General features: G+C 43.1%; 1 protein-coding gene across 2 annotated transcripts in view; it reads right to left on the bottom strand.

Moving 5' to 3' along the window:
• SCAP (SREBP cleavage activating protein) overlaps positions 1-27,966 on the bottom strand; it is a 71,104-nt gene that overhangs the window by 29,141 nt on the left and 13,997 nt on the right. For both annotated transcript variants that reach the window (XM_075891179.1, XM_075891180.1), the window contains 16 exons: positions 26,319-26,476; positions 25,683-25,820; positions 22,795-22,871; positions 22,560-22,674; positions 18,721-18,908; positions 15,921-16,047; positions 14,907-15,055; positions 8,582-8,676; positions 7,672-7,770; positions 7,343-7,455; positions 6,143-6,296; positions 4,634-4,736; positions 4,229-4,436; positions 2,410-2,549; positions 1,385-1,623; positions 857-972 (listed from right to left, as the gene is read on the bottom strand). In XM_075891179.1, coding sequence (XP_075747294.1) covers positions 857-972; positions 1,385-1,623; positions 2,410-2,549; positions 4,229-4,436; positions 4,634-4,736; positions 6,143-6,296; positions 7,343-7,455; positions 7,672-7,770; positions 8,582-8,676; positions 14,907-15,055; positions 15,921-16,047; positions 18,721-18,908; positions 22,560-22,674; positions 22,795-22,871; positions 25,683-25,820; positions 26,319-26,476 — 2,219 coding nt within the window. The remainder of the gene's footprint in view (positions 1-856; positions 973-1,384; positions 1,624-2,409; positions 2,550-4,228; positions 4,437-4,633; positions 4,737-6,142; positions 6,297-7,342; positions 7,456-7,671; positions 7,771-8,581; positions 8,677-14,906; positions 15,056-15,920; positions 16,048-18,720; positions 18,909-22,559; positions 22,675-22,794; positions 22,872-25,682; positions 25,821-26,318; positions 26,477-27,966) is intronic.

The raw sequence follows: 27,966 nt of genomic DNA, 5'->3' as shown, positions 1-27,966 counted from the left end.
CAAACTCGCCTGCGCAGGTTCCAAGTTCAAAACCTCTTTCAAGTTTTTCTACGTGCGAGTTGCGCATTTCACGAACCTTTCAAGCAAGCTACCCAACCTGCTTCCTTCCCATGTGTTTTGGTTTTCAAGGTCACCCTCCTTCTGCATCCTCCCCTCTCTGTCGCAACTCCTTGCCCTTCTCTTCCAAATCTGCTTTCCTCTCTTGATCACAACCCCTTCGCACGTCTCCAATGCTCCACGACACCAGCCACACTGGCTCGAAATAGTTTTGTTTTCCGACTAGAAACGGGCCTACAGCTGTTCCACGCGTTCTGTTGGCTCTCATGGGCCTCGGCGAACAAGCACCTTATGAACTCGAGACCGCCCTTATCGCTTCTGTTTTTCGAAACACGTGCATCACGGGACTTTTTAGGAAAAAAAAAAGTTTGTGTTTTCACTCGCAACTTTATTAAAAGCTGCGTTTCATTTACTAAGAACTTCAGGATACAGCGGGCTCGACTGTATTGTATCTCAGCTTATAAAATTGTTCAAACTTCCCTGATTGATTGATTTGATTGATATGTGGGGTTTAACGTCCCAAAACCACTATATGATTATGAGAGACGCCGTAGTGGAGGGCTCCGGAAATTTAGACCACCTGGGGTTGTTTAACGTGCACCCAAATCTGAGAAAACGGGCCTACAACATTTCCGCCTCCATCGGAAATGCAGCCGCCGCAGCCGAGATTCAAACCCGTGCCCTGCGGGTCAGCAGCCGAGTACCTTAGCCACTAGACCACCGCGGCGGGGGCTGTTCAAACTTCCCTGGAGAAGCAAATGTGCAGTACAAAAAGAGAGGAGCAGCATGACAGACTCACTTTTTTCTATTCAGGATGTTGATGCACTCTCCAGTATTGGAGTCCCAGATCCTTACGTCACCTCCAAGGTCAGTGCTGACTATCGTGTTGTCCTCAGTAATGATGTACTCAATTTCCTAGAGAAACGTGGGTTCCACATTTGAATTTACACTTGTGCATTTACAGAAGTACCCGCAGGACTTAAAAAATAAATAAATAAACTCCACTGTGGGAGTTACCCCACTACACAATTTAGTGCCCATCACCTTAAAGGACATTTGTTTTTTCATGCAGCAAAAAGCAGACTGCCAGTTAACAAGTGACGAACCCGTTTTCAGGCACCTCTACATCCAAGTTTTGGCTAGCTAATTCTTTTACTTAAGTGAAGCCTACAGCCCATGGGCTCAAATAACCGAGTTCAAATGTACACACTTAGTTGAAAAGTACACACTTAGGTAACGAACAACTCACACTTTCCTAAAAGGAATACGAATGAAGTAGCTTCATTATAATGGGAGTTTACAGCATCAAGCAATAAAAGCATAGTACCTGGCTGTGTCCTTGCAGTTCGATGGGGTATGTATCCATGACAAGAAATGTGTCAGGGTCTCGGGACTGGTACAGGTTGGACCAACTGGACCTCCACTCGGCATAGTTGCGTGAGCACATGCATCGGTAGAGGGTCACAAACAGGTACACGATAAAGAGAACAGTTGGAATGGACAGAGCCAAAACCAGTGTAGCCTCGGCACGGCTTGCCGGATGCATCAGGCCGTTGACAGCATTTTCTGCTTGCAAGAGATTGAGGGAGGAGCCAGAAGGAAGAAAATAAGTGGCATTAATGCCAGATAAATACTGCATTATCAATTCAGGAATGTTACCCTCCTAATATAGCATCAATATTAGCATCAATATGGGTAAAATAATGTCCACCAAGACGGTGATTAAAGCAACTTAGGTAAATTGATGACAGACCTCGGTTTATTAATGCGTGGCAGTACATGACGAGACTAGGTACATGTTAACAGGTTCATAGGTAGACAAATACTTGAAGAAGTGCCAACACTGGAGCCTCACCTTAAAATATTTCAATCTCACAATTGACAACACACAGGGCATTGATGATATTTTCTGTTGCTTTCCCTTAGCCGAATATTTTAGCCCTTTGAACACAACACTGAAGATATATTCAAGCACTGAAGAGCAAATACAAAAACTACATCTTGGCAACAACAATAATTAAAAAAAACTTCCTGCAAGCAGTTATTCATTGCTATACACCCATATTATAGATACAAACAAATAAACGAAATAATTTCCTGTTGCTTGCAAAGAACCATGGGATGTGCTATAAGTAAGGTTGCAGGCTATAAAGTAGTACCTATATACAGCCTCTTCCATCGACTGTATTATTTCAAAATTAAGCCACTTCTCCACATAAGTGAGCTTTTTCTACCCTGAGTTCATTTCCAATTAAACTTTTTGTAATTAAAAGTTAAGTAACATTCGGAGCTAGCTTGAACAGATTCATGCTTCACACATCAGTTAGACTAGTAATGACAAACAATGCTAACCTTGCTCTGCATCAATGTTGGGGATGATGCGCCAATTAGTATGGAAGACAGTCCTGTGGTCATCCGGATGTCGCATTTCGACAGCTTTGCTAGGCGGTACTGGCACGGACAGGAATATGGGTGGCAGAATGCTTATGTACCTGGACAAAAGACATTCAGTACAAAGATTAGCCGCAGCATTGGCAGATATGCGAAGCAAATGCAACTTTTGAGTATTAAACGCACGTTCCACATGTATACCTATCTGTGAAAAAGATGCATCACATACGTTGTATAAAAGGCTCACACGACGGCACTCATAGGCACTAGTAACTAGCTTACTGGCCATTCTTAGTGACAGCTCTCATACTAGCAACATTGCAGGGGGCTTGCAGCAACCCAAAATCATTTTTACACTGCTGTAGCTTCTAAACTCCCAGCCGACCTCCAATAGGCAGCCAGAAGAACAAAAGTTGAGAAAGTAAGATTAACTGGCTTTCAAAAACCACAAGAACAACCTGTTATCTATTTGAAAGAGGTATGTACTAGGTGGCTCGTTACGATCAGTTATATTTACACTCTAAAGCAACAATCCAAGTTTCTGGCTGCACGACTGGGCGCGGAGCCGACCAATGCATGATATTGGCCTTCGCAGCACGAAAATGGTTGTGGAATTTTTAAGCTTCAAAACAGCCATTAATAAGTACTACAGTAAACTATGCAGTTACGTTCCACCTATTGAGCAGTCAATCAAAATTTTCATATATTTTCAGTACGCACAGAAACATTCAAAGTAGCACTGTACAGCTGACCATGATACTGAAGCTGTACTGGAAGGTACATCTTGTACATTACCTTTGCCTCACATTTCAGCACAAACATTCTGAGCTCACAGCCTAGACGTAATGACACCTTCCCATAGAGGCTTCAGAGTTTGTTTTCTCTATCTTCTTTTTTTCGATGCACAAGACTGAAGTAGATTGAAAACTGCTGCAGCAGTCTATATGCAGTCCACATAAATTCATTTCATTGGTACTAGTTGTACGTAGCACATTCACTAAATTTCATCGGAGGCAACATTTCACAGGAAGTGCATACTAATAATAATGGTTCCTACATTCCTGCCACACTTCAATACAGCATTTGATTCATACATAATGCTGTTGTCACTGCAGAGTTATACCTACTAGTTGCAGGCTTAAGTTTGTTAAATAAAAGCTTATATTTTTATAAGAACACTCCAAAAAAGCTTTTATGTATATGTAAATTATGTTTTCACAGCACCAATACCACAAAACTTGATGCAAAAAGACCCTTTAGTAAAAGAAAAATGCACCCCAAAAATATTATGCAGGTGGTGATGCAACCTTGGAGTTTCAACACTAACTTGCCGTGATTTCAGATTTGGCCAGTGTCTACTAGGGCCTAAAGAGTTTCTGATCAGCAAAAATGAAATAGATTGTCCAATGAAACAACCAGAGGTTTGCCGTGTCTTATTTCACCAAATTTTGTTGGGCCACTGTGGCTAAGATAAGAAAAAAAACACTAAAATTTGTGACGTTCCACTATGCAAAAATTCTAATGTGATAATGATGAATGTAACTGACCTTCACTTTCCCTTTTATTAATAAACCTACAATAGTGAAATTAACGATTGTAGAGTATTTAAGTTACACACTTTTATTGGTCTAAATTGATTCATTGTTTTTATAGTTCATCAATACATGCCTGCCTAAGCATGCTTCCTTGATCACACAGTAAGTGAAAAAAAATACCATAAGTGTATCACTTCAAGTTTCCCATGCACCACTTTGTTGCCCACTGTTCTCCGGTCACCTACCTGCCAGCCACAGAAATGTTGTAGTAGCCAAACAAGGTGGTCCAGTGCTTTGTTGGCAGTTCCTCCCAGAGACGTGCATTAGTATGGTGCAGGTTGGCGTTCTCATGGTGGCTGGGCTCCTTCGAGAATGACGACTGTGACGTCGGGCCTTCCTCCAAGGCTTCTTCAGAGTTATTGTGGCCAGTAATCATCTGTATGAAAGGGTGCACTGCACCAGAACATTTTCATCCGTTAGGTCATTGGTTCAGTTCTACAAGCAAAGGCAACACAGACGCAGAGGCTATTAGCAGTTAATGTAACAAAGGGCTCCGGACTGACTCTGACAAGCTCCTGTTTGTTATCTAAATCCAACTAAAGCTGGGTAAACACTTTCGTTACAAAATGTTCCACAAAATACAAACCAACCTGACTCAGCGATGTTCGGACCCAAGTTGGTAGTGTTGTCGGTGAGCTTCGTGACTATTCCCGTGCTTTTGATGAGCACCACAACCCAGACAACAAGTCCCAGCTGGACCGAAACAAGAACAGAATTTAATAAGGTGAAGCAGAAAAAAAAGGGGTAGATTTAGGGATGCTTCCGTGAACAAGAGGGCATTAAATGTTGAAAAGTAGCTGCATCTACCAGTCTGTGAAATACTATGCACAATCTGGGCGCATACAGTTGGACTAGTTGGTTATTCGTCATAATAGGAGAAAACAGAGCCTAAAACCAACAAAAACAATCAGAGGCACAAGGGAGACAGCTAATATGTGCATCTTCTCTTCACCTCTTCATCTTCAACAGTTTTCTGTGTCGTTTACCTGCAAAATCTGCAATTTACATGTACCGTGGACTTTCAGTGAACAGATCTCTCCGAAACCAATTCCTGTTTAAGTGAAACGACTGCTACTTAATTTGATTGGTTTTGTACTTGAATTCTGTACTTCAGTTAATCTCTCAGTAAATGAAACTCCTGTTAAACGAAATATTTTCAGAGTCCCTTCTGGCTTTCTTCAACAGGAGTCTTTCTTTAACAGTGTATAAGAAATTCAAGAGTAGCAGATAACCCATTGCTACAAGCTCAATCACACACGAAGAACTCAAGACTCCCACAAATGATAGTGATGGGTGAGAAATTTCAATTAGTAGTGTAATGTGGTTGCCTCCCATCACCAGATTTTCTTTCGCAGAAATTTTCACTTATTACCAAAGCATGTACATTGAATTCGCCTGCTTACTGCGACTGCATAGCAGCACCCAAGTCAACCTCTTTTATGCAAATTTGCTTTTGCTATTGGCATGGTGATATCAGTCGCCCCTTAGTCTCATTTCTTATCGAGCAGGTGATGCTTTGTCATTAATAAAAATATTTATATCGTGAGTTTTTTTTATCGCAAAACTACAATATGATCATGAGAGACACTGTAGAGAAGGACTCTGGAAATTTCGACTATTTAGTGTTTTTTAACATGTTTTGCAAATATTATTAACATCAGTTGCGAGTTTGTGAAATAAGCCTGACATGCCATGAAGCCATAAAAGTTCTGTTCTTTATACAACCTACCTGGTGGCACTGATGCATTTAACAGTAGCAGTAACAGACGTTTTTCAAGGTGATATTGAAACTAAATATGGCTTGTATTCAATATTCTGATATTGCAGAATCTGCAATATTTTCGAATGTTAACTCTACTCATTGGTGCACAACAGAAATTAGCTGCTACTTTTTTTCCAGGTGTGTCCATGTGGTCATCATATCTGACAACACAATGACACGATAAACTTGATTCATGTGCCTGCCACTGCTATTTTTTGCGTCATTGCTCTTGCGTCTTGCACCTGTCTACCAGACTGTTGCTAAATGTTGTGAAGGGATGTACAGAGTCTATAACAAGATTAGCTGTCCATAAACCCCGTAAAAATTTGTAACTTGCCATGAGTCCTCTCTGAATAACGCGCGTGCGAGCCCAGAAGTACACCAAACGAAGCCGTTTCGGCAGCTTCAAAATGGGAGATGTAGGCGTGGCAAACACCCTGGACATGGCTCGGCCCGCACCATACGGCATCACAGGAATGCCATCAGAGCGCCTGCACCAGAAAATGCAAGCAAATGTGAGGAGTTCATTGGCTCACTGTGCCTTAAAACCATGGTTTATTGTAAATGGCAAACAGGTGCATTATGTTTGTGTAAGCTTCGTGCATTGATTCAAATTTCATCAAGCGAAAACACCATGTTCACATCATTATTGGTGCCTGCTATCAAATTACGTTACATTTTCCATCTTTTTTCGTTCTTACGTTTACACTTTAACCATTAGGTTTTTCACATCACTCATGCTGAAATTACGTATCGTCTCATGTTATATGCTGCAACATTTTTTGAGCATGGTCAAAAAACGCAGCCGATCGGTAGTCGACACTCCCGAAAACACACATGCCAAATATTAGAGCACAGCACACGGCCTGGAGCTTACAATAAGTTCTCCAAAAAGTCAACTAAAAATCGCTTCCTCTTGTGTCAAAAAATGATGCTACCGACTCAAAATCACTACATCCCATGCCAAGTATCAGCCACTGGATTATTTCAACATGACGCACTCAGTCATTACTGCGGCCGTCCCTGGGGGCCACGACTTGTCTATGCATGCCCGTGTGGTCACACTGAAAAGCCACACATTCGAAGTCAGTACAAAAGTAGAGAGAATGCACCTGTAGCTAGCGACCAATCTTTGCAACTTCAGTCGTACTGAACAGATTCTGAAAATTTTTTCAGCAAAGAATTTGCGAAAAAATAAGCTTTTTTTAGTGAATCTATTCCATAGCTACTTAGAAAAGTGTGGCAGGGTCCCTGTAAACAACTAATCAGGTAACAATATTCACAGAATGCCAGATGTTTATTAAAAAGAAAGAGACAGAAAGCCTTTTTACAAACAGAGACATATAAAAAGTGAGTTTAAGGTATACACATTCTTATGGAGCTTGCAAAAGCCTCTTGAGGTGATTCCAATTTTCATAGCTACCCTTCACTTTGCTGTTGCAAATGAACAAATCGGGACATGACAAACAATTTGACCAATTAAGAGAGAATATAGAGTAACTACATCTGTTATCAAAAACACGAAGTTTGAACTTACCGAGATCTGTACAGTACACCAACAGAGGTCCTGTTATCAGTGTTTGTGATGTTTTTATCATCATCCGTCCACGCATTTGAAGCTTCCGACTTCCCTTTTTTCAAGTCGGCCTTCTATAAGGAGAAAAACAGTCAATTCATATCACTTCAAATTCGGTTTTACTCCTTTCTCAGAAACTCCCAATCCATATTTTATTATCTATAGGTACGTTACTAGCCTTAGAATCTAAATGGCACATCACGACTTGTATAAGAATGATGAGGTACAAGTGAAGTTATAAAGAAAGGACAAGAACAATGAGTCCAAGCAAATCTTGGGCAATACCTCACCTCTTTACGTTGGATGTCGATAGACAGCACAGTAGCAAAGAAAACCATTTGAAGAAAAAAGTCTGACAACAGACCAACAACTGCAAACATGCAGAATTCCTGAAAAACAAATCAAAATAATATACAATTAAGAGTAACAGAATTATTCTACAGTTTCCCAAACAAAGTACTTGTCATGTAATTAGTACGTATCCACAAATTTAACTGATTGCATACTACATATTCCCTGTTTAATCCAATTGCATACTGCACTGCAGACATGTTAACAATGCTATCTTGCAAATATGCTGGAAAATACCAAAGCACAATGTTGACTCTTGGAAGGAGTCTTCCTACACTCGTTCCCCCCATCCCAAAAGTGTGTACAAAAAGTAGTGCCGCCGGACACGAAACAGTGCTAAGTGACAGGACATAAGAAAGGAACATGAAATGCTGGTGCATTGTAGTTAGCGTTGCGGTATTACCCTTTCGTATGTCCACCCCCTTTGCATTATGAACATAAATCACAACCAGTGCACTCATGCTTCTAGGTCAAGGACATTACTAAGGTGCTAGCTCAGAGGCTGCAGCTACTCTAATTTGTCTGTCGATGGTGTTGTGAACCATCGATTGAGTCAATAATTCAATCTTAAATTGATTTGATGAGTGAATTAAATTGATTAATTCAATGACTAAAGCGAATATTTTTTTAACACGCTGCGTACATGTTTATGAAAATTCTGACATGAAAGAATTATGGACCTTTTAAAGTGAATGGTTATGCTTATGGTTATAGACCTTTTAAAGTGAATATAATGTTGCAACCAGACAAGCATGTACTGTAATATCAAACAAACTTCATTGTTTCCAAAACAAGCCTCGTCCATACAAAAACTAGAACAGGATAAACAGAAGCAAGAAGGATGCATACCTGGATCGCTGGAACAAAGGTCAGGAAAGCAAAAGTCAGCAGAAGTAATTCCGTGAGCAAGTTCTTGGTTATGGACCAGCCTTCCTTGCTGAGGCCTGAATGAAAAGCACACAAAAGAGAATGTAAAACTTTTATGTAAGCAGAAGTGCGCGATGTATGTTTTGGCACCAGCATGCAAGCTTTAATCTTGCAGCACTCTTTACGCTGGCGTTGTTATCATAGGTGTTCAGGGTCGTAGAAAGAACTTTGTCCCTGCGAGTGTTCCAGCACATTACTTGACATTTTCGTTAGTAAACAGGTGATGAGTACAATTTATATTGTCAGTAAAAGTACAAGCTTTATTTTGTGCGTAGTCCAATACAAAGCTACCTTTTTTAAAAGAAGGTCGCCTTTGGGGTGACACAACATAACGTTTGCAAAATCCGCATTGTGCATTCTCCTAGATCATATGTTCCTTTTTGCCCTTTCTTAACATATTGTCACGATGAGTCACAAGTACTGGGAGATATATTGAACAACCGGGTAGCTAGCTCTAGGACGATGCGTCAGTCGTGGCTGGCTCTCGAGCCGAGAAGAGACACGCAAATCTTCTTCCTTTCCTCCAGATGGTAGAGCCGCTCTTGCAGTCGACCCACTACGTGTGGGTGGCATTATCCCCCCTTTCGAAAAGAAAAAAAAGTCCCAAAAGGGGGAAAGAAAAGTACATAGCACCACCACGATGTTACGACATAGGCACGTGGAAAAAAAAGAAATTGGAAATTGGGATAAAGTAAAAATAGAAATGAACGAGCGTGCCAATATAGGAAAAATCAGTGAACGAAGAAGCAAGTTCACAAAAATAAATAAATAACACAAAGAACGCTATACGGCAAGAAAAAAGTTATGAACAACGCGCAATAAATGGTTTCATGCGCAACACATGAACGACATCCGACCTCGGTCGTGTCCTACTCCGTGCCTGCGATGTTGAGTCCGGAACCACTTCATAGTTCACGTCACTGACGCGACGTAACACTTTATAAGGGCCAAAGTACCGGCTCAGTAACTTTTCACTAAGGCCACGGCGGCGGACGGGCGTCCACACCCAAACTTGGTCTCCGGGGTTGTAAAATACTTCACTGTGGCGGATGTTATAGCGCCGTGCGTCTGCCTGCTGTTGCTGGCCGATGTGTAGTCGCGCGAGCTGCCGGGCTTCCTCAGCACGCTCTGCGAATTCATCGGCGTCAGTTGTCAACTCGTCTTCGTCTTGACACGGTAGCATAGAGTCCAGCATGGTCTGCACTTCGCGGCCGTAGAGAAGCCGAAATGGCGTGAATCGCGTGGTCTCTTGCACGGCGGTATTATACGCGAAGGTCACGTAAGGTAAGATCCGGTCCCATGTTTTGTGCTGTACGTCGATGTACATTGAGATCATGTCTGCAATGGTCTTATTCAGTCGCTCGGTAAGTCCATTGGTTTGCGGGTGGTACGCAGTTGTCTTTCGGTGTCTGGTGTTGCTCAGTTTGAAAACCTCGTCCATAAGCTGCGCCGTGAATGCCGTCCCTCTGTCCGTTATTATAGTGGAAGGAGCACCGTGTCGTAACACGATGTGGCGCATGAAAAATTGTGCTACCTCAGAAGCCGTGGCTCGTGGGATCGCCTGCGTCTCAGCGTAGCGTGTCAGATAGTCGGTCGCGACGATCACCCATTTGTTGCTGTCCGCAGATAGGGGGAATGGCCCGAGAATGTCCATGCCGACTTGGTCGAACGGCGTGCAGGGTGCTTCAATGGGCTGAAGCAAACCAGCTGGCTTAACAGATGGTTGCTTTCGACGCTGACATTCCCGACAGCTCTTGACGTACTTCTTGACGCTTGCGGAAAGTCCTGGCCAATAGTACCTCTCACTCACTCTGGCAAGTGTCCGTGAGTAGCCCAGATGACCGGATGTGGGTTCGTCATGGCAAGCGAAAAGGACGTCGTCTCGCATGTCTCGAGGAACCACCAGGAGGTAGGTACGGTTGTTCGAACGAGCGTTCTTCTTGTACAGCACACCCTCTCGAAGGCAGAATGACGGCAACGAGCGGGATAAATGACGTGGTATGATTGTGTCCTGGCCCTCTAAATGATCGATGATCGGACGAATCTCTGCGTCATCCCGCTGCAGTTTACTCAAGTCTGATGAGCTAATGGCGCCCAGGAAGCCTTCGTCTTCCTCTGCTTCCTGACTGACGACATGAAGGGGTGCGCGTGACAGTGTGTCAGCGTCTTCATGCTTACGGCCGGACTTATGGACGATGGTGACGTCAAATTCCTGCAGCCGCAAGCTCCACCGTGCTAGCCGTCCTGAAGGGTCGCGCAGGCTTGCCAACCAGCAGAGGGCATGGTGGTCCGTCACTACCTTGAAGGGACGACCATAAAGGTACGGGCGAAACTTGGTGATTGCCCACACGACTGCGAGGCACTCTTTCTCCGTAGTGGAATAATTCGCCTCGGCACGGGATAGAGAGCGGCTGGCGTAGGCTATCACCCTTTCGATGTCGTCTTGACGCTGAACGAGCACTGCACCAAGCCCAACGTTACTAGCGTCAGTATGGACCTCCGTGTCAGCATCATCGTCGAAATGAGCGAGAACGGGTGCTGATTGCATGCGCTGTCGCAGTTCATCAAAAGCTGCTTGTTGCTCGTTTTTCCAGACAAACGGCGTGTCGTCCCTTGTGAGACGAGTCAGAGGTTCCGCTATCTGTGAAAAGCCATGAATGAACCGGCGATAGTAGGCGCACAAACCAAGGAAGCGCTGGACGGCTTTCTTATCAACAGGAGCTGGTAATTCGGCAACAGCGGCAAGCTTGTCTGGATCGGGCCGGACTCCTTCAGCGCTAACTACATGTCCAAGAAATTTCAGTTCTTCATAGCCGAAGTGGCACTTCTGTGGCTTTAGAGTGAGGTCCGCCGATCGGATAGCCTCCAGCACGCTGCGCAGGCGCTGTAGGTGCTGCTCGAACGTGGCAGAGAAGACCACCACATCATCAAGGTAGACAAGACAAGTCTGCCACTTGAGCCCTGTGAGGACAGTGTCCATCATTCGCTGGAAAGTTGCCGGCGCTGAACACAAGCCGAAAGGGAGTACTCGAAATTGGTATAGGCCGTCTGGAGTCACGAAGGCTGTCTTTTCGCGGTCTCGCTGATCCACCTCGATTTGCCAGTACCCGCTTTTGAGGTCGAGAGAAGTGAAATAATGGGCACGACGAAGTCTATCCAGCGAATCGTCGATACGCGGTAGCGGGTACACATCCTTTTTGGTCACGTTGTTGAGCTTTCGGTAATCGACGCAGAAGCGTAGCGATCCGTCTTTCTTTTTAACAAGCACGACTGGAGATGACCACGGGCTGTTGGATGGTTCGATAACGCCATCGTCAAGCATCTCGCGAACTTGCGTACGTATCGCTTCACGTTCTTTAGCCGACACGCGGTAGGGGTGCTGGTGTATTGGGCGTGCGTCCTCGTACGTGATGATCCTGTGCTGAGTGATGGACGTCTGGCGGATCTTTGAGCAACTTGCGAAGCAAGACCTGTACTCGAACAAGAGCGCTCGCAGCGCAGTCTGGTTATCGGTGGACAGATCAGGATTGATGTCAATGTTGCTCATTGATGTGTCTGCGTTATCCACTATTTCTGACGTGGGACAGTTAGTTACGTTTGCTACTTCGTGGGCAAACGCTATCGAAGTGCCACGGAAAAGGTGTCGATGCTCGTTGCTAAAGTTGGTAACGAGCAATTCAGATCGGCCGTCGCGAACGTGAATTACACTTCTCGCTACACATATGCCTTGCTGCAGGAGGTGTTCTAAATTTGTCTCGGCCACCACATCGCCATCGCTCAAACCACAGCATCTTACGTCGACTAGAACACTGGCTCGGGGAGGAAGCGTCACGCTCTGTTCAGAAATACGGAGTACGTCGACACGCATTCCGTCATCCTGCACGTTGATTGCTCGCTGGGCTGAGAACGTGACGCGGCGCTCTTGCAGATCAATGATAGCTCCATTTTCCTGTAGAAAATCAACTCCCAGAATGACGTCACGGGAGCATTCACGTAGAACAAGGCAGCTTGCTACGAATGTGTACCCTTGAATCTGTACTCTAATTGTGCAGGCACCCAGTGGAGTTACGACATGGCCACCAGCTGTCCGAATCTGCGAGTTATGCCACGGCGTGATTACTTTCTTCAGCTGCGTTGTCAGTTTCCCGCTCAGTATGGAATAGTCTGCGCCGGTGTCCACTAACGCATTAACTACACAACCATCAATTGTTACTGCTATGTCGAGTGAAAGCCGGCTATCCTTTGCAGCAGCAGGTGATGTCGGACCAGTTTCTGTACGGTTCTGCGTCAATAGGAGGTCTTCAGCGCTTCGACGTTCAGCGACCCCGCCCCCAGAGGTCGCTTCGGCTAGTTTTCCCGGCGGGGGCTGGGAGATCGTGCGGTAGAATACCGCTGGGGCATTGATGAAAATCGCCTCGGTGATGGCGAGCGCGACTGGCGCCCGGCAGACGGTGGTTCATGCTGCTGGGAGAGGTAGTTTTGGATGTCGCGTGGTCTCTGACCGTAACGGGGGGGCGGCGAGTACGCAGAGAAGCCGCGCAGCCCAAGACGGCGATAAGGACACTGGCGGTACAAGTGATCAGCTTCTCCGCAATGAAAGCATAGAGGCCGGTGATCGGGTGTGCGCCAGACATCAGACTTCCGAGGATACGAGTGCCGATCGTCGATGTACTGGACCGGTTGTACCGAACGATGGGCAACAGAAGCACCACGGCCAAAGGGCAGGGGCGGTGGCGTGTACGTGCCTTCGTAGTATGACATGTGCTGCGCTGACTCGAGTGAAACTGCAGGGACAGGATGAACGAACAAGGGCGGCGATGCAGCAGGGCGTTTCAGGGCTTCCGCGTAGGTTGTCTTACGGTGGTATTCAGCAGGAGCTGGCGCAGCTGTGTCAGGAGGCAAGGTGTCCCGGAGGGCCTGGTGCAGCTCATCTTTGATGACGGTTGCAATAGAGCTAACCGTAGGATTAGGTGTTACACCAGCCTTTTGCAACTCCTCACGTACGATATTACGGATGAGTTCACGTAAGGAGTCATTGCTGGTCCCAGCGGCGGCGAAAATGTCAGCAGAGGACATGCCTCTGACTTGCCTGTCGTATTGGTTTGATCGCTGCTGTAGCATTTTTTCCATTGTCACGGCTTCAGACAAGAACTCCGCGACCGTCTTCGGAGGGCTTCGCACGAGGCCGGCGAAAAGCTGGTCCTTGACACCACGCATCAAGTGACGCAACTTCTTGTCCTCCGTCATTCTTGAATCTGCCCGTCGGAAGAGACGCGTCATGTCTTCGACGTACGCGGTCACAGTTTCGTTTGGCGACTGGACGCGGGCAAGAATAGCTCGTTCAGCTCTTTCTTGCCGGTCAGCACTGGCATATGTCTGCAGAAGTCTACGAGAGAATTCTGGCCACGTCGTCAGCTGCTCCTCTCGATTTTGATACCACGTGCGAGCCCCGTCTTCGAGATAGAAGTAGACACGACCCAGTTTCGCCGCGTTGTCCCACTGATTCAAGTTGGCTACGCGCTCGAAGTCCGCCAACCAGTCCTCAACGTCTTCGCTCTCCGTACCATGGAACGTCGTCGGTGCCCGTGGGCTTTCCAACGTATATCGGTTCGACGACGTGCTTCCCGTGCCGGTTGGCAAGGTTTGTACCGAAGTGCTGGTCATGTTTGTTGACGTGGTGGTAGTAGTATCGTTGACTTCCGGAGGCAATCCCCTGATTCGGCGGCTCGTCCGATGCACGGGAGTATTGACTGGCACTGGACTCGTATTACGGCTTCCTGGGGGGGTCTGCAGCATCCGTGAGACTACCCAGCACCTCCCACCAGTTTGTCACGATGAGTCACAAGTACTGGGAGATATATTGAACAACCGGGTAGCTAGCTCTAGGACGATGCGTCAGTCGTGGCTGGCTCTCGAGCCGAGAAGAGACACGCAAATCTTCTTCCTTTCCTCCAGATGGTAGAGCCGCTCTTGCAGTCGACCCACTACGTGTGGGTGGCAATATGAACAAGGTTCTCTAGAGTACTATAGTTGAATCACCCCGCAATGCATAATACAAAGCGCAGTCTGTCATCCATTTATGACGGGTGTTCTGGGATTTCTTTGGTGACATCTCGCAATCTGCATTGTCTGATGTTGCAGTCAAATTAATTGCATTCATAGACAATACAGCAAAGTTTCCTCGCGTTGGGTTAGACTGAGTTACTTTTTAAACGTGGTCATTGTCCATTGATTATCGTGAACTCACCTTGAGCAAGGCGAACTTTGGCACCAACGTGCACTGGAGTTGACACTACTGACTTGGTTAGTACCAACATATTTTCCAGGCCAATCACAACAACTAGGTATGGCAAGATCTCACTAGGAAGGCAAGATGAACGTGGTGACACAAGAGGGCTGTCGAAAGACAAAGGTATTCGTTAATGCATTACAGTTTTCAAGATTGCAGCACACAACTAAAGAAAGAAAAAGCTACGAAGCTCTTATACCTTCATCTGTAAAGGTCTGAAATTACATACATATAGCCCATGTGAATATAGTACGCATTAAGGAAGACTAGGAAAGGCTGTTTGTAAACAAGAACATTGGGATAAAGTGCAATAATAACACAGCCGTATTCCAATAAATATAACACATGAGGCAATAATCAAGAAAATTCTAGCAGAAACAAGAGAATTAAAAAATCTTTCGGCAAGTGATATAGTATTACGGAACGAGCAACAATATTACTGTTGACTTGCCTCGGTATTTTTTAACTAGACAGAGCCACTCAAGTTTTTCATTGAAAATTAATAAAATATAATTCAATGCATAAACTTGCATTTCAAATTTTATTAAAATGTTCAAAGTTGAAAATCAAGTTCAGGAATTCCGTAAATGTTTAATCAGGCAGTTCAAAAGCTATCACTATCCGAGCACACTGCAAGAAGCAAGTTGCAATCAATGATGATTGTTTTTTTCTTGATTTCTTCAATATCTTTATTGAATAAAATAATGAAAAAACAGCAACAGTGTTACTTTTGCCTGATAATGAACACTCCTGGTTTCAAGTCTCTTTGATACAGTATTCTGCTTAATTTGGTCTACTATTCAAATAGCTGCTAAACTAATGTGGCCTCACCTTCAGAGAGTTTTAATTGGCAGTCGATTCAAGCTCACCTAGCCTACAAATAATTATTACGAGCGAAATTTCTAACTGCTGAATTTCACCTGAGCTTTTTATAATGACAAAACAAGAACATGACAATACGAACAGACTTACCTTCCATTCAATGTAGGGTTCAGGCCAAACCAAAGGCAGAGACCAACGGACATAAACAGCGACATAACCACTGTGAGAACCGCACTCACAGATATTGCCCACTTGGACTTCACCAGCTCTATTTTGCCTATACAACAAAAAGAAGGAAAAAAAAAATACGCTTTTATGTTCACACACACACACACACAAAAAAAACTGATAAGCTAAAGCAATGTGAAACAAACAGCATTGCATGATTTGGCGTTTTCTAAAAAGCTCACAAAATTTGCACAGATGTTGTATATGAGGAGATTGACAAGCTTATTAGAATGAGCTGTATTTGACACCAAACTACGTTTTGTAATTAAATAACATAAAGCTTTTTCTTAGAGCCCCTTCAATTGTTGTCATCAGCAAATGATATTTTATGGCAGTTTAAGTGAATACCCCATTTCAGTGAGGAATTATTAATTTGTGCTACTTTGTGGGTGCCTCCTTAAACTAAAATTAATTTCATTCAAAACCAGCATGACTTCCCAATTCTAAAATGTTCGAGGACCCCGCAAATAACTATAACGTTCATCAAGAAAGCTACATTTATTAAAAGCAGATAATCTTACTCTGCACAAGATATAGCAAATATTTATATTGTAAAGCTAATTAAAAATGAAACAAAAGAACTCTGTCAAAAAGGAAAGGGGAGGAAAAGAAATTCGTTACTGGTCGCGCCAGAGAGACGTCGCCTTGTTAAACACAATATCAAGAGACCGGAAAGATGCATTGAACAGCCCCTCAGCAAGTCGCATAACGAATTTTAGTTAGACACTGGTAGTTGATGCGTGCCCAATGAAGAGCATTACGCCACAAGAATTTTTTTCAGTCATTTCATTACAAGCTGAGAACAACAACATTGAAGCGGCGTGAAACTATGATGCGTGGAGGTGAGCTCCAAACCTTTGCCACTGACCTCAAGTAGTCTTGGAAAGCCAAATCCCTTTCCTGCCCTCTTTGACATCACAGAGGGAGGATCACATGACGCATATGCAAGAACATGTCGTGCGCATGGCAGGTCACGTGCGCATGATTTGCTCGAGCAAGCCCGAGCACGCGAGTGGAGTTTTCATGCTGTGCCAGTGTTCTTTGTTATTTGCTGCTTGTTACGGGCACAAGAGCAGCTGTATCATGAACTAGTTTCGCATAAACATTTAGTTAGGCATGGGAGAATAAATGAGTGCATGACGGCACCATAAAATTACTTTTGTTGTCTCGTCTGGTGTCTGCTCGATGCACAAACTGTGAGAATACGAACCCATGCAAAACGGAGGCACGTTACCTAGTTCCACACGCTTAGGTTTTAGGCAAAGAAAGAAAAAAAAAAAGAAGGCATACATTCAGTTTGTGTGTATCATCATTTTTCTCAAATTTAGTTCATTTATTCAAGCAACAAATTACACAAATGACACATCAGAACAAATAATTATTAGTGTCAAGTGGGCGATGTCAAATACAGCCTTGTTGTACATAATCCCCTCCTTCTACAAGAACATCCACGAGACGAAGGAAAAGCAACGTTCAGCTTGAAGTTTGACCGATTTTCGTGACGTGTAGCATTTAAAATTTTGGCAGACATGATAGTGAACGTCCAGTGTATGCATTGCGCTCATCAGCTCAAAATGGACATATCTGGCGAGAGCCTTTTAAAGATTAACAAGAGTTTCGGTTGCTGGGAAAGATGTGCAAAGGTACAGCACTGTCTGTTCTGCAACTCCTTAACATGTAGTTAGATATTTACAAATAAGTGAACGCAGCAGCTAGTCTGCCTCGAGGTATGGGCCACAGTGAATGGGATTGATTCCACTTTGCTTGCTCCAGTTTCGAAAATGTGCTGATGAACTATTAAAACAACATAGGTGTTACTGCTCACAATGGTCGTTGAATAACACTCACTTGACTTGCAATGCGTGTTACAACAAATAGTGCAAGGTACGATCTACTAAATTTTGCTTATAGATACACTAGAATCTCATTAAATGAACCTGATGTGACTAGGAGAACACATTCCAATTTACACTAGATTTGTTTACAAAAAGGTATGTAGCACCGGCGTCAGATGAAACCCAAGCAATGGCAAGCTTTCACAACGGTACAGTGTATGCCCTTGAGCCATCACCATTAACAGGTGCACTAATCCAGTTTGGCAGCACCGTGTAGTATATTCGCACCTGTCTATGGTGACAACTGGATGGCATACACTCTACCACTTGCGCATATCTACCACTTTGAATGCTCATCGTTTGCATCTCATTTGACCCCAACTGTACAAGGGTGCAGCACCGTAATACGAAGCCAATCAAATCAGAGACCGTTCTGCTTAAGCGAAGATTCCATTTAGGCTATTTCTGTTTATCTAGATTTCCTACATGTTAAAAGAGTGACATGCCACGAAGGTATCCAGGCCTGTACATGCTATAGTAAAAAAACTTTCACGTATATGCGTGCTCAGTACTTGGTTATTGATCATCAGCAATGGCTTTCTAGATGGGAGATGCATCTCCTGAAGGTATACAGTATTTCAGATTGTGACTCTTTTGGCGCAATCTTCTTGAGCACAATTTCTTTTTGCCGAATGTTTTAGAAATTGCCTCTGTGGTTTAATTTTCAGAGAGCTGCAAAAATTTTCTTTTGATTTAAAGATGCTATTTTTTGCATTACTTAAACCTACAACCAAGCAACTTAGGGACTTTTGTTCCACACCAGTGGATTTCGCTGAGCTGCTAGCTTTCTGCTGTAAAAGAAAACAATAACTGCGGTGCGTACTTACGGACAGAATAATAGATGTAGAGAAACAGGATGACATAGATCGTGCCCAGAGGCACAAATTCGGCCAGAGTGTGCTGGTACTGAAAATGGACATGAACGATCTCTTGCTGATCCCGGTCTTTAGACGATGAGTTGTGCGAGTGTCCTGGATATGCCTGGTGAAGCTTGTCTTCAAGGGAGTGCACCAGACTAGGCAAAAAAACAAGAAAGAATGCATGTAGCACCTGTGTCAGATACCAGGGCAAACAAAAAGGCCTAGAACTACTGATCATATTTCTCGGTTTAGCTGTAAACCTTTGGGGTCATGCAAGCCCCAAAAAATGATACAAGTGCAGCGACCATTGCGAACAAACCTGCGTGGCCTCAGAACCGAGCTGTCAAGCTCGGTTCTGTGATTGTTATTCTAACCGTGCGAGCGGAGCATTGGCATGCTTGCCCTGCTGCTGCTACTACGTTAATGAACAATCATTACGTATTATGTTAGGATCCATCCTTCATCGACTCCCCATTCTGCACAAATGGTGCTTTCCCTGCTCTAAACCTTCCTTTTTTTTTTTTCTATTGCAGCAAAAAACTCTCTACAATGAAATTACAGGTGCTCAGTAAACAAAACTCTCTTAAACAAAATTTCTACTAGAGTAAAACAATTCCATCTAATATGATTGGTTTTGTACTTGAATTCTACACCCCCGTTCATCTCCCAATAAGCGAAACTCCTGTAAATTCTTTCGCTACCAGGCTCATTGAAATTTTTGCACGCTCGAGATGTCTGAGGACGTTCAAGTCCATCTAGGTAAGAAAGTAGAAAATGCACAATGAGATCTGCGATGTTTTAGTTGTTTTTGCTTAAGAGAAGTTATCCCTCGCCGCATAAAGTTTCGGGTTGTTGCGCGACGCGCCGATCAAGGCCTCATTTTCCAATGTGGACATTCCTAAAAGACAATGCGTTTCTCGCTAATTGAGCACATCAACAGCAGATTGTGAGGATTACCGTAATTACTCGAATCTAACGCGCACCTTTTTTCCAGTTGAGCGAGTTCATAAATCGCATGCGCGTTAGAATCGAGTACAAAAAAAATGAATACGGTCATTCTATTGCCATCGGCATTTCCAAAATGGCCGCCCCCTACATGCGTCGACATGGCGCGTCGGCCATTTCTAACTATGTGTTTCCCATGAGCGGCACTTCGTACTTGTGCTGAGGAGTTCGTCATCTTGTAGTGCATTAGCATCGACGGCATGGAAGAGCCGACTTTAAAAACTCGACGAGTGCACCACGATGCTGCTTTTAAAAGTCATCACGTGTGCTGAAACGGACGGAAATCGGGCCGCATCGCGGTCGTTCGGAGTTCCCGAAACGTGCGTGCGGGACTGGCGAAAACAAAAGCAGAAGATTGTCGACAGCAACGATTCACGCAAAGGCTACAGTGGACCACAGCAGGGTTGGTTTCCGCAAATTGAAGAGCTGCACGGCGAGTATGTGATTGAGCAGTGAGCGGCACAGCAGCCTGTGACGACAGAACTGCTCCAAGTACGGGCTATGCAGTTAGCCTTAGAAAAAGGGCTAATGCGGAGCCAGTTTATAGCGAGCAGGTGCTGGCTAACTAACTTTATGAAGAGGAAAGGCTTTTCCCTCCGAAGGCGAACGGGCATATGCGAAAAATTGCCGGAGGAGTACAAAGAAAAGCTTCACAGTTTTCAGAGGTTCGTCCTAAACTTGTGGCACAACAACGGCTACCTGCTTGGTCAAATCGGGAATGCTCATCAGGCGCCTTTTTACTTCGACATGCCTGACACCACAACCGTCGAGAAGAAGGGAACGAAGCAAGTTCGCGTGCTGACATTGGGCCACAGTAAAACTAGAGTGACGGCAATGCTCCGTTGCACGTCAGATACGCACAAGCTTCCCCCGTACCTCATATTTAAATGGAAGACGCTCCCGAAAAAAGTAGTTTTCCCAAGTGGCGTGATTGTGCGGCCAAGGAGAAAAATAGGTGCACGTTGAAATCCATGTCTTACTTTTTTTTTGGTCGTGGAAACCGGGCGCGCGTTACAATCGAGGGCGCGGTAGAATCGAGTAAATACGGTAAATTAGCAAGAGTGAGCCTGGAGAAGATGTTGACACATCAAATTTCAGCACCGATAATGAGGATGCATCAAGCCAAACTGCAACATCAAGCGAGTTTGTGTTGGCTGTATGTGTGACGCACATATTCAGCAATTTTACTCATTTTGAGGGTCTCAACGTCCTACGGACATAATTCCTTGCCGGAATCTATCAAGCATGTGCAGTTTCTTTTGGGACAAAACTCAGGTGGTGGAAGGCGGAGGCATGCTCTAGAGTAACGCTAGGCGCTTTGTCCGGGCGGTCCATTTCTCTTAGCTGTCTTTCACTGCGCAGCTGAACGGCATGATCTGCGACTACACCAACAAATGTGCGTGGATGCAAAATTTAGGGAGGCAGACATAGTGGAAAGAGACAGTTGAGGAGGAGCTTCAGTTCCGGTCAAGTGATGAGGTGCATTGAATTTTCATCTACATGGGAATTGTTAAGTTGCCTCGCCTGCATCTCTACTGAAACACCTGAGTTATTTTCAGGTATCATTCCTTCGAAGGTTATGTCCAGAAGCCTTTTTTTTTTCGTTCCTTGCTTTTCTAAGTGTCATGGACTCTGAGCAGACAGACCGTGTCAGCGATGACAAGCTGTACAGGATAACCCATATACTGCTGCACCCTCACTAACTTTCTTTTTTGTGGAACAAACAGTTTTTAGAAATAGTAATTTCTGATACTTGTACAACCTTTTTGCAACATAAGAAGCTGTATATTTTATATCTTGAATTATTTTTAACCTCATTATTTTTTATGTTCTCCTTTTTGAAGCATTATTTGTATAATCACTGAATTAACCTTTCATAATAAACATTTTTTAATGTGTGTAGTAAGTATATATGAAATATTTATGCTATTAGATAAAACATTCTTTTAGCTACAGTTTGATACCGAAGAATGCGTATGAGGCATTATCTAGCCACAAAAAAAAAACGTTTTTACACCTAATAAAAACGGTCCCTCTTCCCATGATAGCGAAAGAGCTAAACGAAACAGATTTTTCTGGCCCCTTCAGGTTTTATTTAACTGGAGTTTACTGTACATGTAAAGTGAAGGATTGCTTATGTCCTAGCAGTAAATGTGAGTGTTAGGTGATATACACAATGAAGTTATCTATACAATGAAATACTGTATAAACTTGTGCCAGAGCCCAACCCCCGAGCATGGATGCACGGTTTTAAAATGGAATCAGAAGGTTTGCTGGGCGCAGATCTGCCAGACGGTCGGCTTAAATAAGTGCAGGCTCCAACCAGGCTGTGGCTCTTCCTTTGCATTTCCAGCGTGCACTTGAAACAACGAGGGGCTGTCGACACCTACACATTGTTGTTGAAGGGTTGCGGCTATCTCTATGCGGGGTTGTGCAAAGAAGAGGGCGACGACGTGTTGGTGTTCAAAAGCAACAGCCGCCATCTCAACTGCTGGACTAGTAGTAAATACATCCGCAACAATATCATACCCACCATTTCTAATTCTCATTTTTAGTCACACAGCTTTTGCTACAATGCATGAAGCTGATGAGATGAACTGCACAATAGTGATTTCTGTAGCATAGCCATTATGAAAACACTCAAGCGTGTGTAGAACACCAACCAAGGGGCTTCACTCTGATAATTTTCTTTATTCATTTGTTCTAGAAAGCTTGAAGCCCCCAACCTCAAGAAGACTCCTCGTTGCAGGGTCCTCTCATAAAAAGGCTAGAAAATAAGAGACAGGGTAGAATCTAGTTACCTGGGCTCCCATTTATTCAAGACGATGGTGATGGCAAAAGTAATGACCCTCTGCCTGTTCCGCACACAGAACTTCTTTATGCCAGTCTCTTTCCAGGGGACACCAAAGAGGATCTCTGCAAGCAGTAAAGAAGTGCAATATGAAACTAAGCCGCTTTGGCCACACACCATGAAACAACAGATTATCAAAGGAATAATGCACAAAGCAATTTAAAAAAAGCAACGAAAATCCTCACCTCTCAAGTAGTATGAATTGGATGTCTCGTCCTTCTGATTGAAGATGCTCATAAGAAGCTGGCTGTCATGCTGGAAGCTGCAAAGCGATTTCCCATTATAACCACTAAGCAATTAAGACAAAGAACATGACCACATAGTATTTAAATAAAATGTAAAGTTTTTAAGAAATAACAAATGAAAGCAAGAGAGAATAGTTTTCGTTGATGGGAGCTGAACTTTGCTTATGCATACACTCAAACCTCGATATGACGAACCCTGATATAACAAAATACCGGTTATGATGAAGTAAATGAACAGTAGTCTTACAATGCAGTGTTAGGATGAAATCTTTCTAACAAATTTTCGGATATAACAAACTTGTTTTCGTGTGAGATGCAACTTTGTTATAATGAGGTTTCAGTGTAGTACACACTGTGCAATGGTGCGCTGAGAGAGAGAGAGTGTGTGTGTGTGTGTGTGCAGAGGGAGTGGAGTGTACATGCTCCAACGGTATACGTAATGTGTGCAAAATATTCAGAGCAATTAAGCATGCTGATGTTACAACACATATTGCTCAGCTAGTGGAAGCTTCGAGTCGCCAGTACATGAAAATGATTATTTATTTATTTATTTATCGATTTATTCATTTATTTATTTATCAATACTGCAGGCCAATATGCAGGTCCATGCAGGAGGGGCAAATACAATAATACAATGACAAGGCATTCACAAAAAAGACTAACAATGCAAGAGGAAAAACGTACAGTGCAAGACGCTTGCTTTGCAAAACAATTTACACAAGTGATAGCAACGAAAAAAAAATCTTAAGACAATAACAGAGCACTACACACAGCATGGGATTCACGACACAATTGTAAGAAATGTTTAAACACTGATCATATTTATACTAAATATTAAGAGAAGTGGTTTTCTAATTCTTTTGTAATGTTTTCCGATTGTATGACGTGAACTGAACAGGTAAAGAGTTTCATTCTTTTATGGTGCGCGGAAAAAAACTGTTCATGTGAGATTTGGTTTTGGCAAATATAGGCATGAGAGAAAAGCTGTGTCTGTGTCTAGTCAACCATGTGTTTAGGGGTACTAAAAAGTGAGGCTTCTGAATGCCATTTTTCCCTTTTATTATGTTGTGCAGGAACTATAGGCGACTAAGTTTGCGGCAATATTCTAGTGAACTTATTTTATTGGTAAGCATTAGAAGTGAAGGGGAATGTTCTCTTTTGTGTTTTCCGAAAATAAATCTAACAGCTTTCCTCTGCACATGCTCCAAATTCATGTCTTTTTTAGTGTGAGGATCCCATACAAGCGCTGCATATTCAAGTTTTGAACGCACAATTGCATTGTATGCCAAAAGCTTTGTACTTGCCGGAGCTTTGCTAAGCTTTCTTTTCAAAAACCACAATTTGCGCAAGGCCGAAGAGCATGTAAGAGATATATTATCTGACCAAGTAAGTTTGTTATGAAACGTGACGCCTAAGTACTTATACTGGTCAACCTTGCTTATTATGGTGTCGTTAAGAACGTAAGAAAATATGCGTAACGTATGAAACGTAAGAAAATAAACGTAAGAACTTAGAAAATAAAGAGTGATAGCATCTGAGCATGGGGGCACTGCTCATGCCAACATGTGTAGTAAAACAATTCTTGTTACATACTGACCATGCCAGGCAGCAAGTTTACTGAGCTAAAACAAAAATATAAAAATATCAAAAAACAATGCTAGTGGCACCGATTATCTTCTTCAATGAAATATAGATAAAAATGAATGATAAACTAAGCGATAAGAGAGAAATTTGCTGCACTTTCAGCACAGACACTTATAGATGCATGGAAACATCCAGACTGTGCAATTTTTCTCTTGTGTTCGCTCTATATGCGCAGCGCTAGATTAGACGAGATGAAGCAACAACTATCCATCTCTTTGTTGACTGATAAAAATGGCAGATTCCTAGGTACTCAGAGATAAGACAGGCATGTGCCTCTAGATGCTGTGATGTATCTGCAGTGTACACCATTTTCATCTTCGACATTACACACACCGAGCGAGAGAAGACAAAGCAACAAAAAAGAGTGGTGCATGATCATGAGCTATAACAGAAAGAACTACTGGTGCTCTATGTGGTGAAGCTGAATTTCAGTGAATCACTGGCATAAGGTCTGAACTTCAGTGTTGTTGAAAGCCTAGAGTTTCCTAGAGGAAACTCTGGCGCTAGTGTCTATGGAAGCTGGAACGCATGGCGCCTTAGCAAGCATGGGAATGATGGGCAGTACACGAATTTGTCTAATCTTCGTACTTCTGGCTCCACGTGTGTTCGTGTGGCTTGGAGCTGTTTTCTCACGAAACACATATCAACCAATGTTCAGCAGTTGCGCTTCGCCACCTTACTCTTTAAGGCTTACCATTTCAAATCGGGTCACAATGTTTAAAAGGGTTCGTTCTTTTCTACGAAACGAAACCGAAACACAGCAATAAACGAAGCCGCAAATACGATTGGCCCCCAGCAAGTACGAAGACTAAGCAAATTCATGTGCTATCCATCATTCCCATGGTCACTGAACGATCGCAGCTCCAGGGTCCCCTATAGTTAATTTTAGGAAACTCTATGGTTGAAAGCACTAGAACATGGGAAATATACACTACACTGTTTTTTTAATTTTTCTTAATTCACAAGTTTTCTGTTGTTGTCCTATCGTACTACGTATTAATAAAGACAGGCAGACACCTCCCTTTCCTCTGCCTTTTGGTAGAATTGATGAAAAGCAGACTACTGTACCATCACATGACCATTTAGGCCCCATTTTATTCAACCCTACATATTGAGAAGCCCAGTGTACAAACACGATTCCCAAACGCTTGCTTGCCACAATAGCCTTTGAATATGGTACTCACATATTATAGTCTTGCTTCCAGACATATGTGGGTGACAGAACGAGGCAGCCATACTGAGGAAGCGAGGTCGCGGCCACCTTGTCCTTAGGCTCAGACACTTGAAGGCACACGTCCTGAAGCGTATGTTTTGTTCCATTGCTGCAATGTGATGAAAAGAGCATTAAAAACACCAGTCTGTGAAGGGGAAAGAAAAAAATAATGTAGAAAAGGTTACACTATAACCAATAGTTACAATAACTTCTTTTTTCAACTGGTCATTTACGTTACTCACTAAACATATAACATTGATCTGAAACGCCATTAAAATGCGCTCTCACAAGCAGATTTAATGTTAACAATAAAAAAAGTCTGTCGGGATAGGACAAACTTCTAGCAATCAGTCAGGTTTAGTCAAACGGCCACCAGTTGTAATAGTGACAGGTATAATACTAAGATAGTGGCTGTAAGTTAGACCTAATTGTGGCTGCCTAGAGCTGCTTACTATGTAACCAAATCTAAGTACACAAGTGTTTTCGAATTTATTTTTCGTTTCTTCATTGCAATGCTGTCACCACAACTGGAAATTTAACCAAGAACCCCAGAATTTCATAGCCACTGAGCAACTATGACAGGTTCCTGCTAAAGAAGCTTCCTTGCCTGTCCGTGAACTGGTGATTTCCCACGATCTCTGTGATCCGAAAAGATTCAGCAAGTGGAGAGCGGAAGGCATCCATAAGCAGGAGATCTGATTGCCACGGTGACACAGCTGCCTTCACCACTATCTGCTGCACATATGCCACGGGCGGACCCTGGAACTGAACAAAGATGTGTTTCAACAAATAGGCCATTGAAGATTGCAATGGGATGTCAAATGAATAATCTACTCTATATGCTAGAGTGTTATATATAAAAATTTCTGGAATGCAGATGTCCAACAGGTAAAGGCTATTCAAAACAAAGGTTTTCTATAAATAATCATGTATAACTAAATGGTGAAACATGATTTACCAACATGCCCCCAAGCATATACTCCTTTAAAGAATTTTTATTGTCATGGTATACTCTGCTCAAGAACATTTTCTGAGCTCATTTTCACTATGAACGAGTGCAACTCAAACGTTTGCAAGTACCCGAAAAGTTGCGATTGTATATAAAGTACTACCTTATTCTGTCCACTCCTAGAATAGTCTTTCTTAAATATTATTACATATATGAATACTGTATCCATGCATTCTATACAAACTTGACCTAAAAATCTTTAGGATCTGAACATGATCCTTTGTAACATAATGCCTAATAACAGTGGAGCCATTAACAGCAGCCATTAAAAACAAAAGGCCCATTTTTAGCTTAATCATTGCTACAGATTACACCCCTTTCCAATTTATTGTTGGAGACAAATAGATACCAACTGAAATACAAGACTACCTCTGAACTTCATTCTTTTAATGGACGACTTTCCCCGATCTAATAAATGTGATCTAATAAATTTAAAATTTTTAAAAGTGGCATTTTTCGTGAAATGGCAAGAACTGTCATGAGACTGCTACAATTTGAACACGAATTTATTAATGATGAGAAACTCCTTTATGGTATCCAATTTCATACACTCGTATTGCTGTTCTACACTATAAAAAATTACTATTTGCACAGCTCTGCTACTAGTTAAATGAATAGTTGCAAGAGCTCAAGTTAACAGTTCCAAGTTAATGATCTTTTCTGTTCGTTGATTTAGCAATGACGAAACTTTTCTCAGTCTGACAATGTGGCTAATACCATGAAAGCTTCCAATTAGTTGGCAAGGCTACCCTCTCCCCCTTCCACCTATTTTATGATTGTGAAAATATAAAAATTGGCCTGGCAGTAGTACTTCACAGCCCTGAATAATAATCTGGAATAGAAGACAAGTTAATGATGCTATACAAAGAGTGTAAAGGTAAAGACAAAACTTTTTCAGGAAGCAATGAAAAGACCACGGTTTAGTGAAATCTGAAGCGCAGCAAGCGTTTGAAGGCATTCGAGAAAAACAAGGAAAGCAGTGCTCGGCAGAGGGCGCTCAGGTAGTAACCATTACCCATTTACAAGTAAGTGCATAGCAACCCTCAACTGACACAACTGTAAATCCTCCGAACAAAAGCACAAGCAAAAATGTTTTCAACATACTGCAGACAAAGAATAAGCAGAACATTCAGGTCAAAATGAATTGAAAAAAAAAAAACAAGGGATATTTATGCAACACCTGCATTTGATCTGTCCCAATAGGATTTAGGGCAGACACACTGGTATAGAAGCTGACTACTATTTG

The sequence above is a fragment of the Rhipicephalus microplus genome, chromosome 1 (genome assembly GCF_043290135.1).
Source record: "Rhipicephalus microplus isolate Deutch F79 chromosome 1, USDA_Rmic, whole genome shotgun sequence".
NCBI lineage: Eukaryota > Metazoa > Arthropoda > Arachnida > Ixodida > Ixodidae > Rhipicephalus > Rhipicephalus microplus.
Note: the sequence above shows the minus strand (reverse complement) of the source record. Positions and strands in the feature narration are given on the sequence as shown.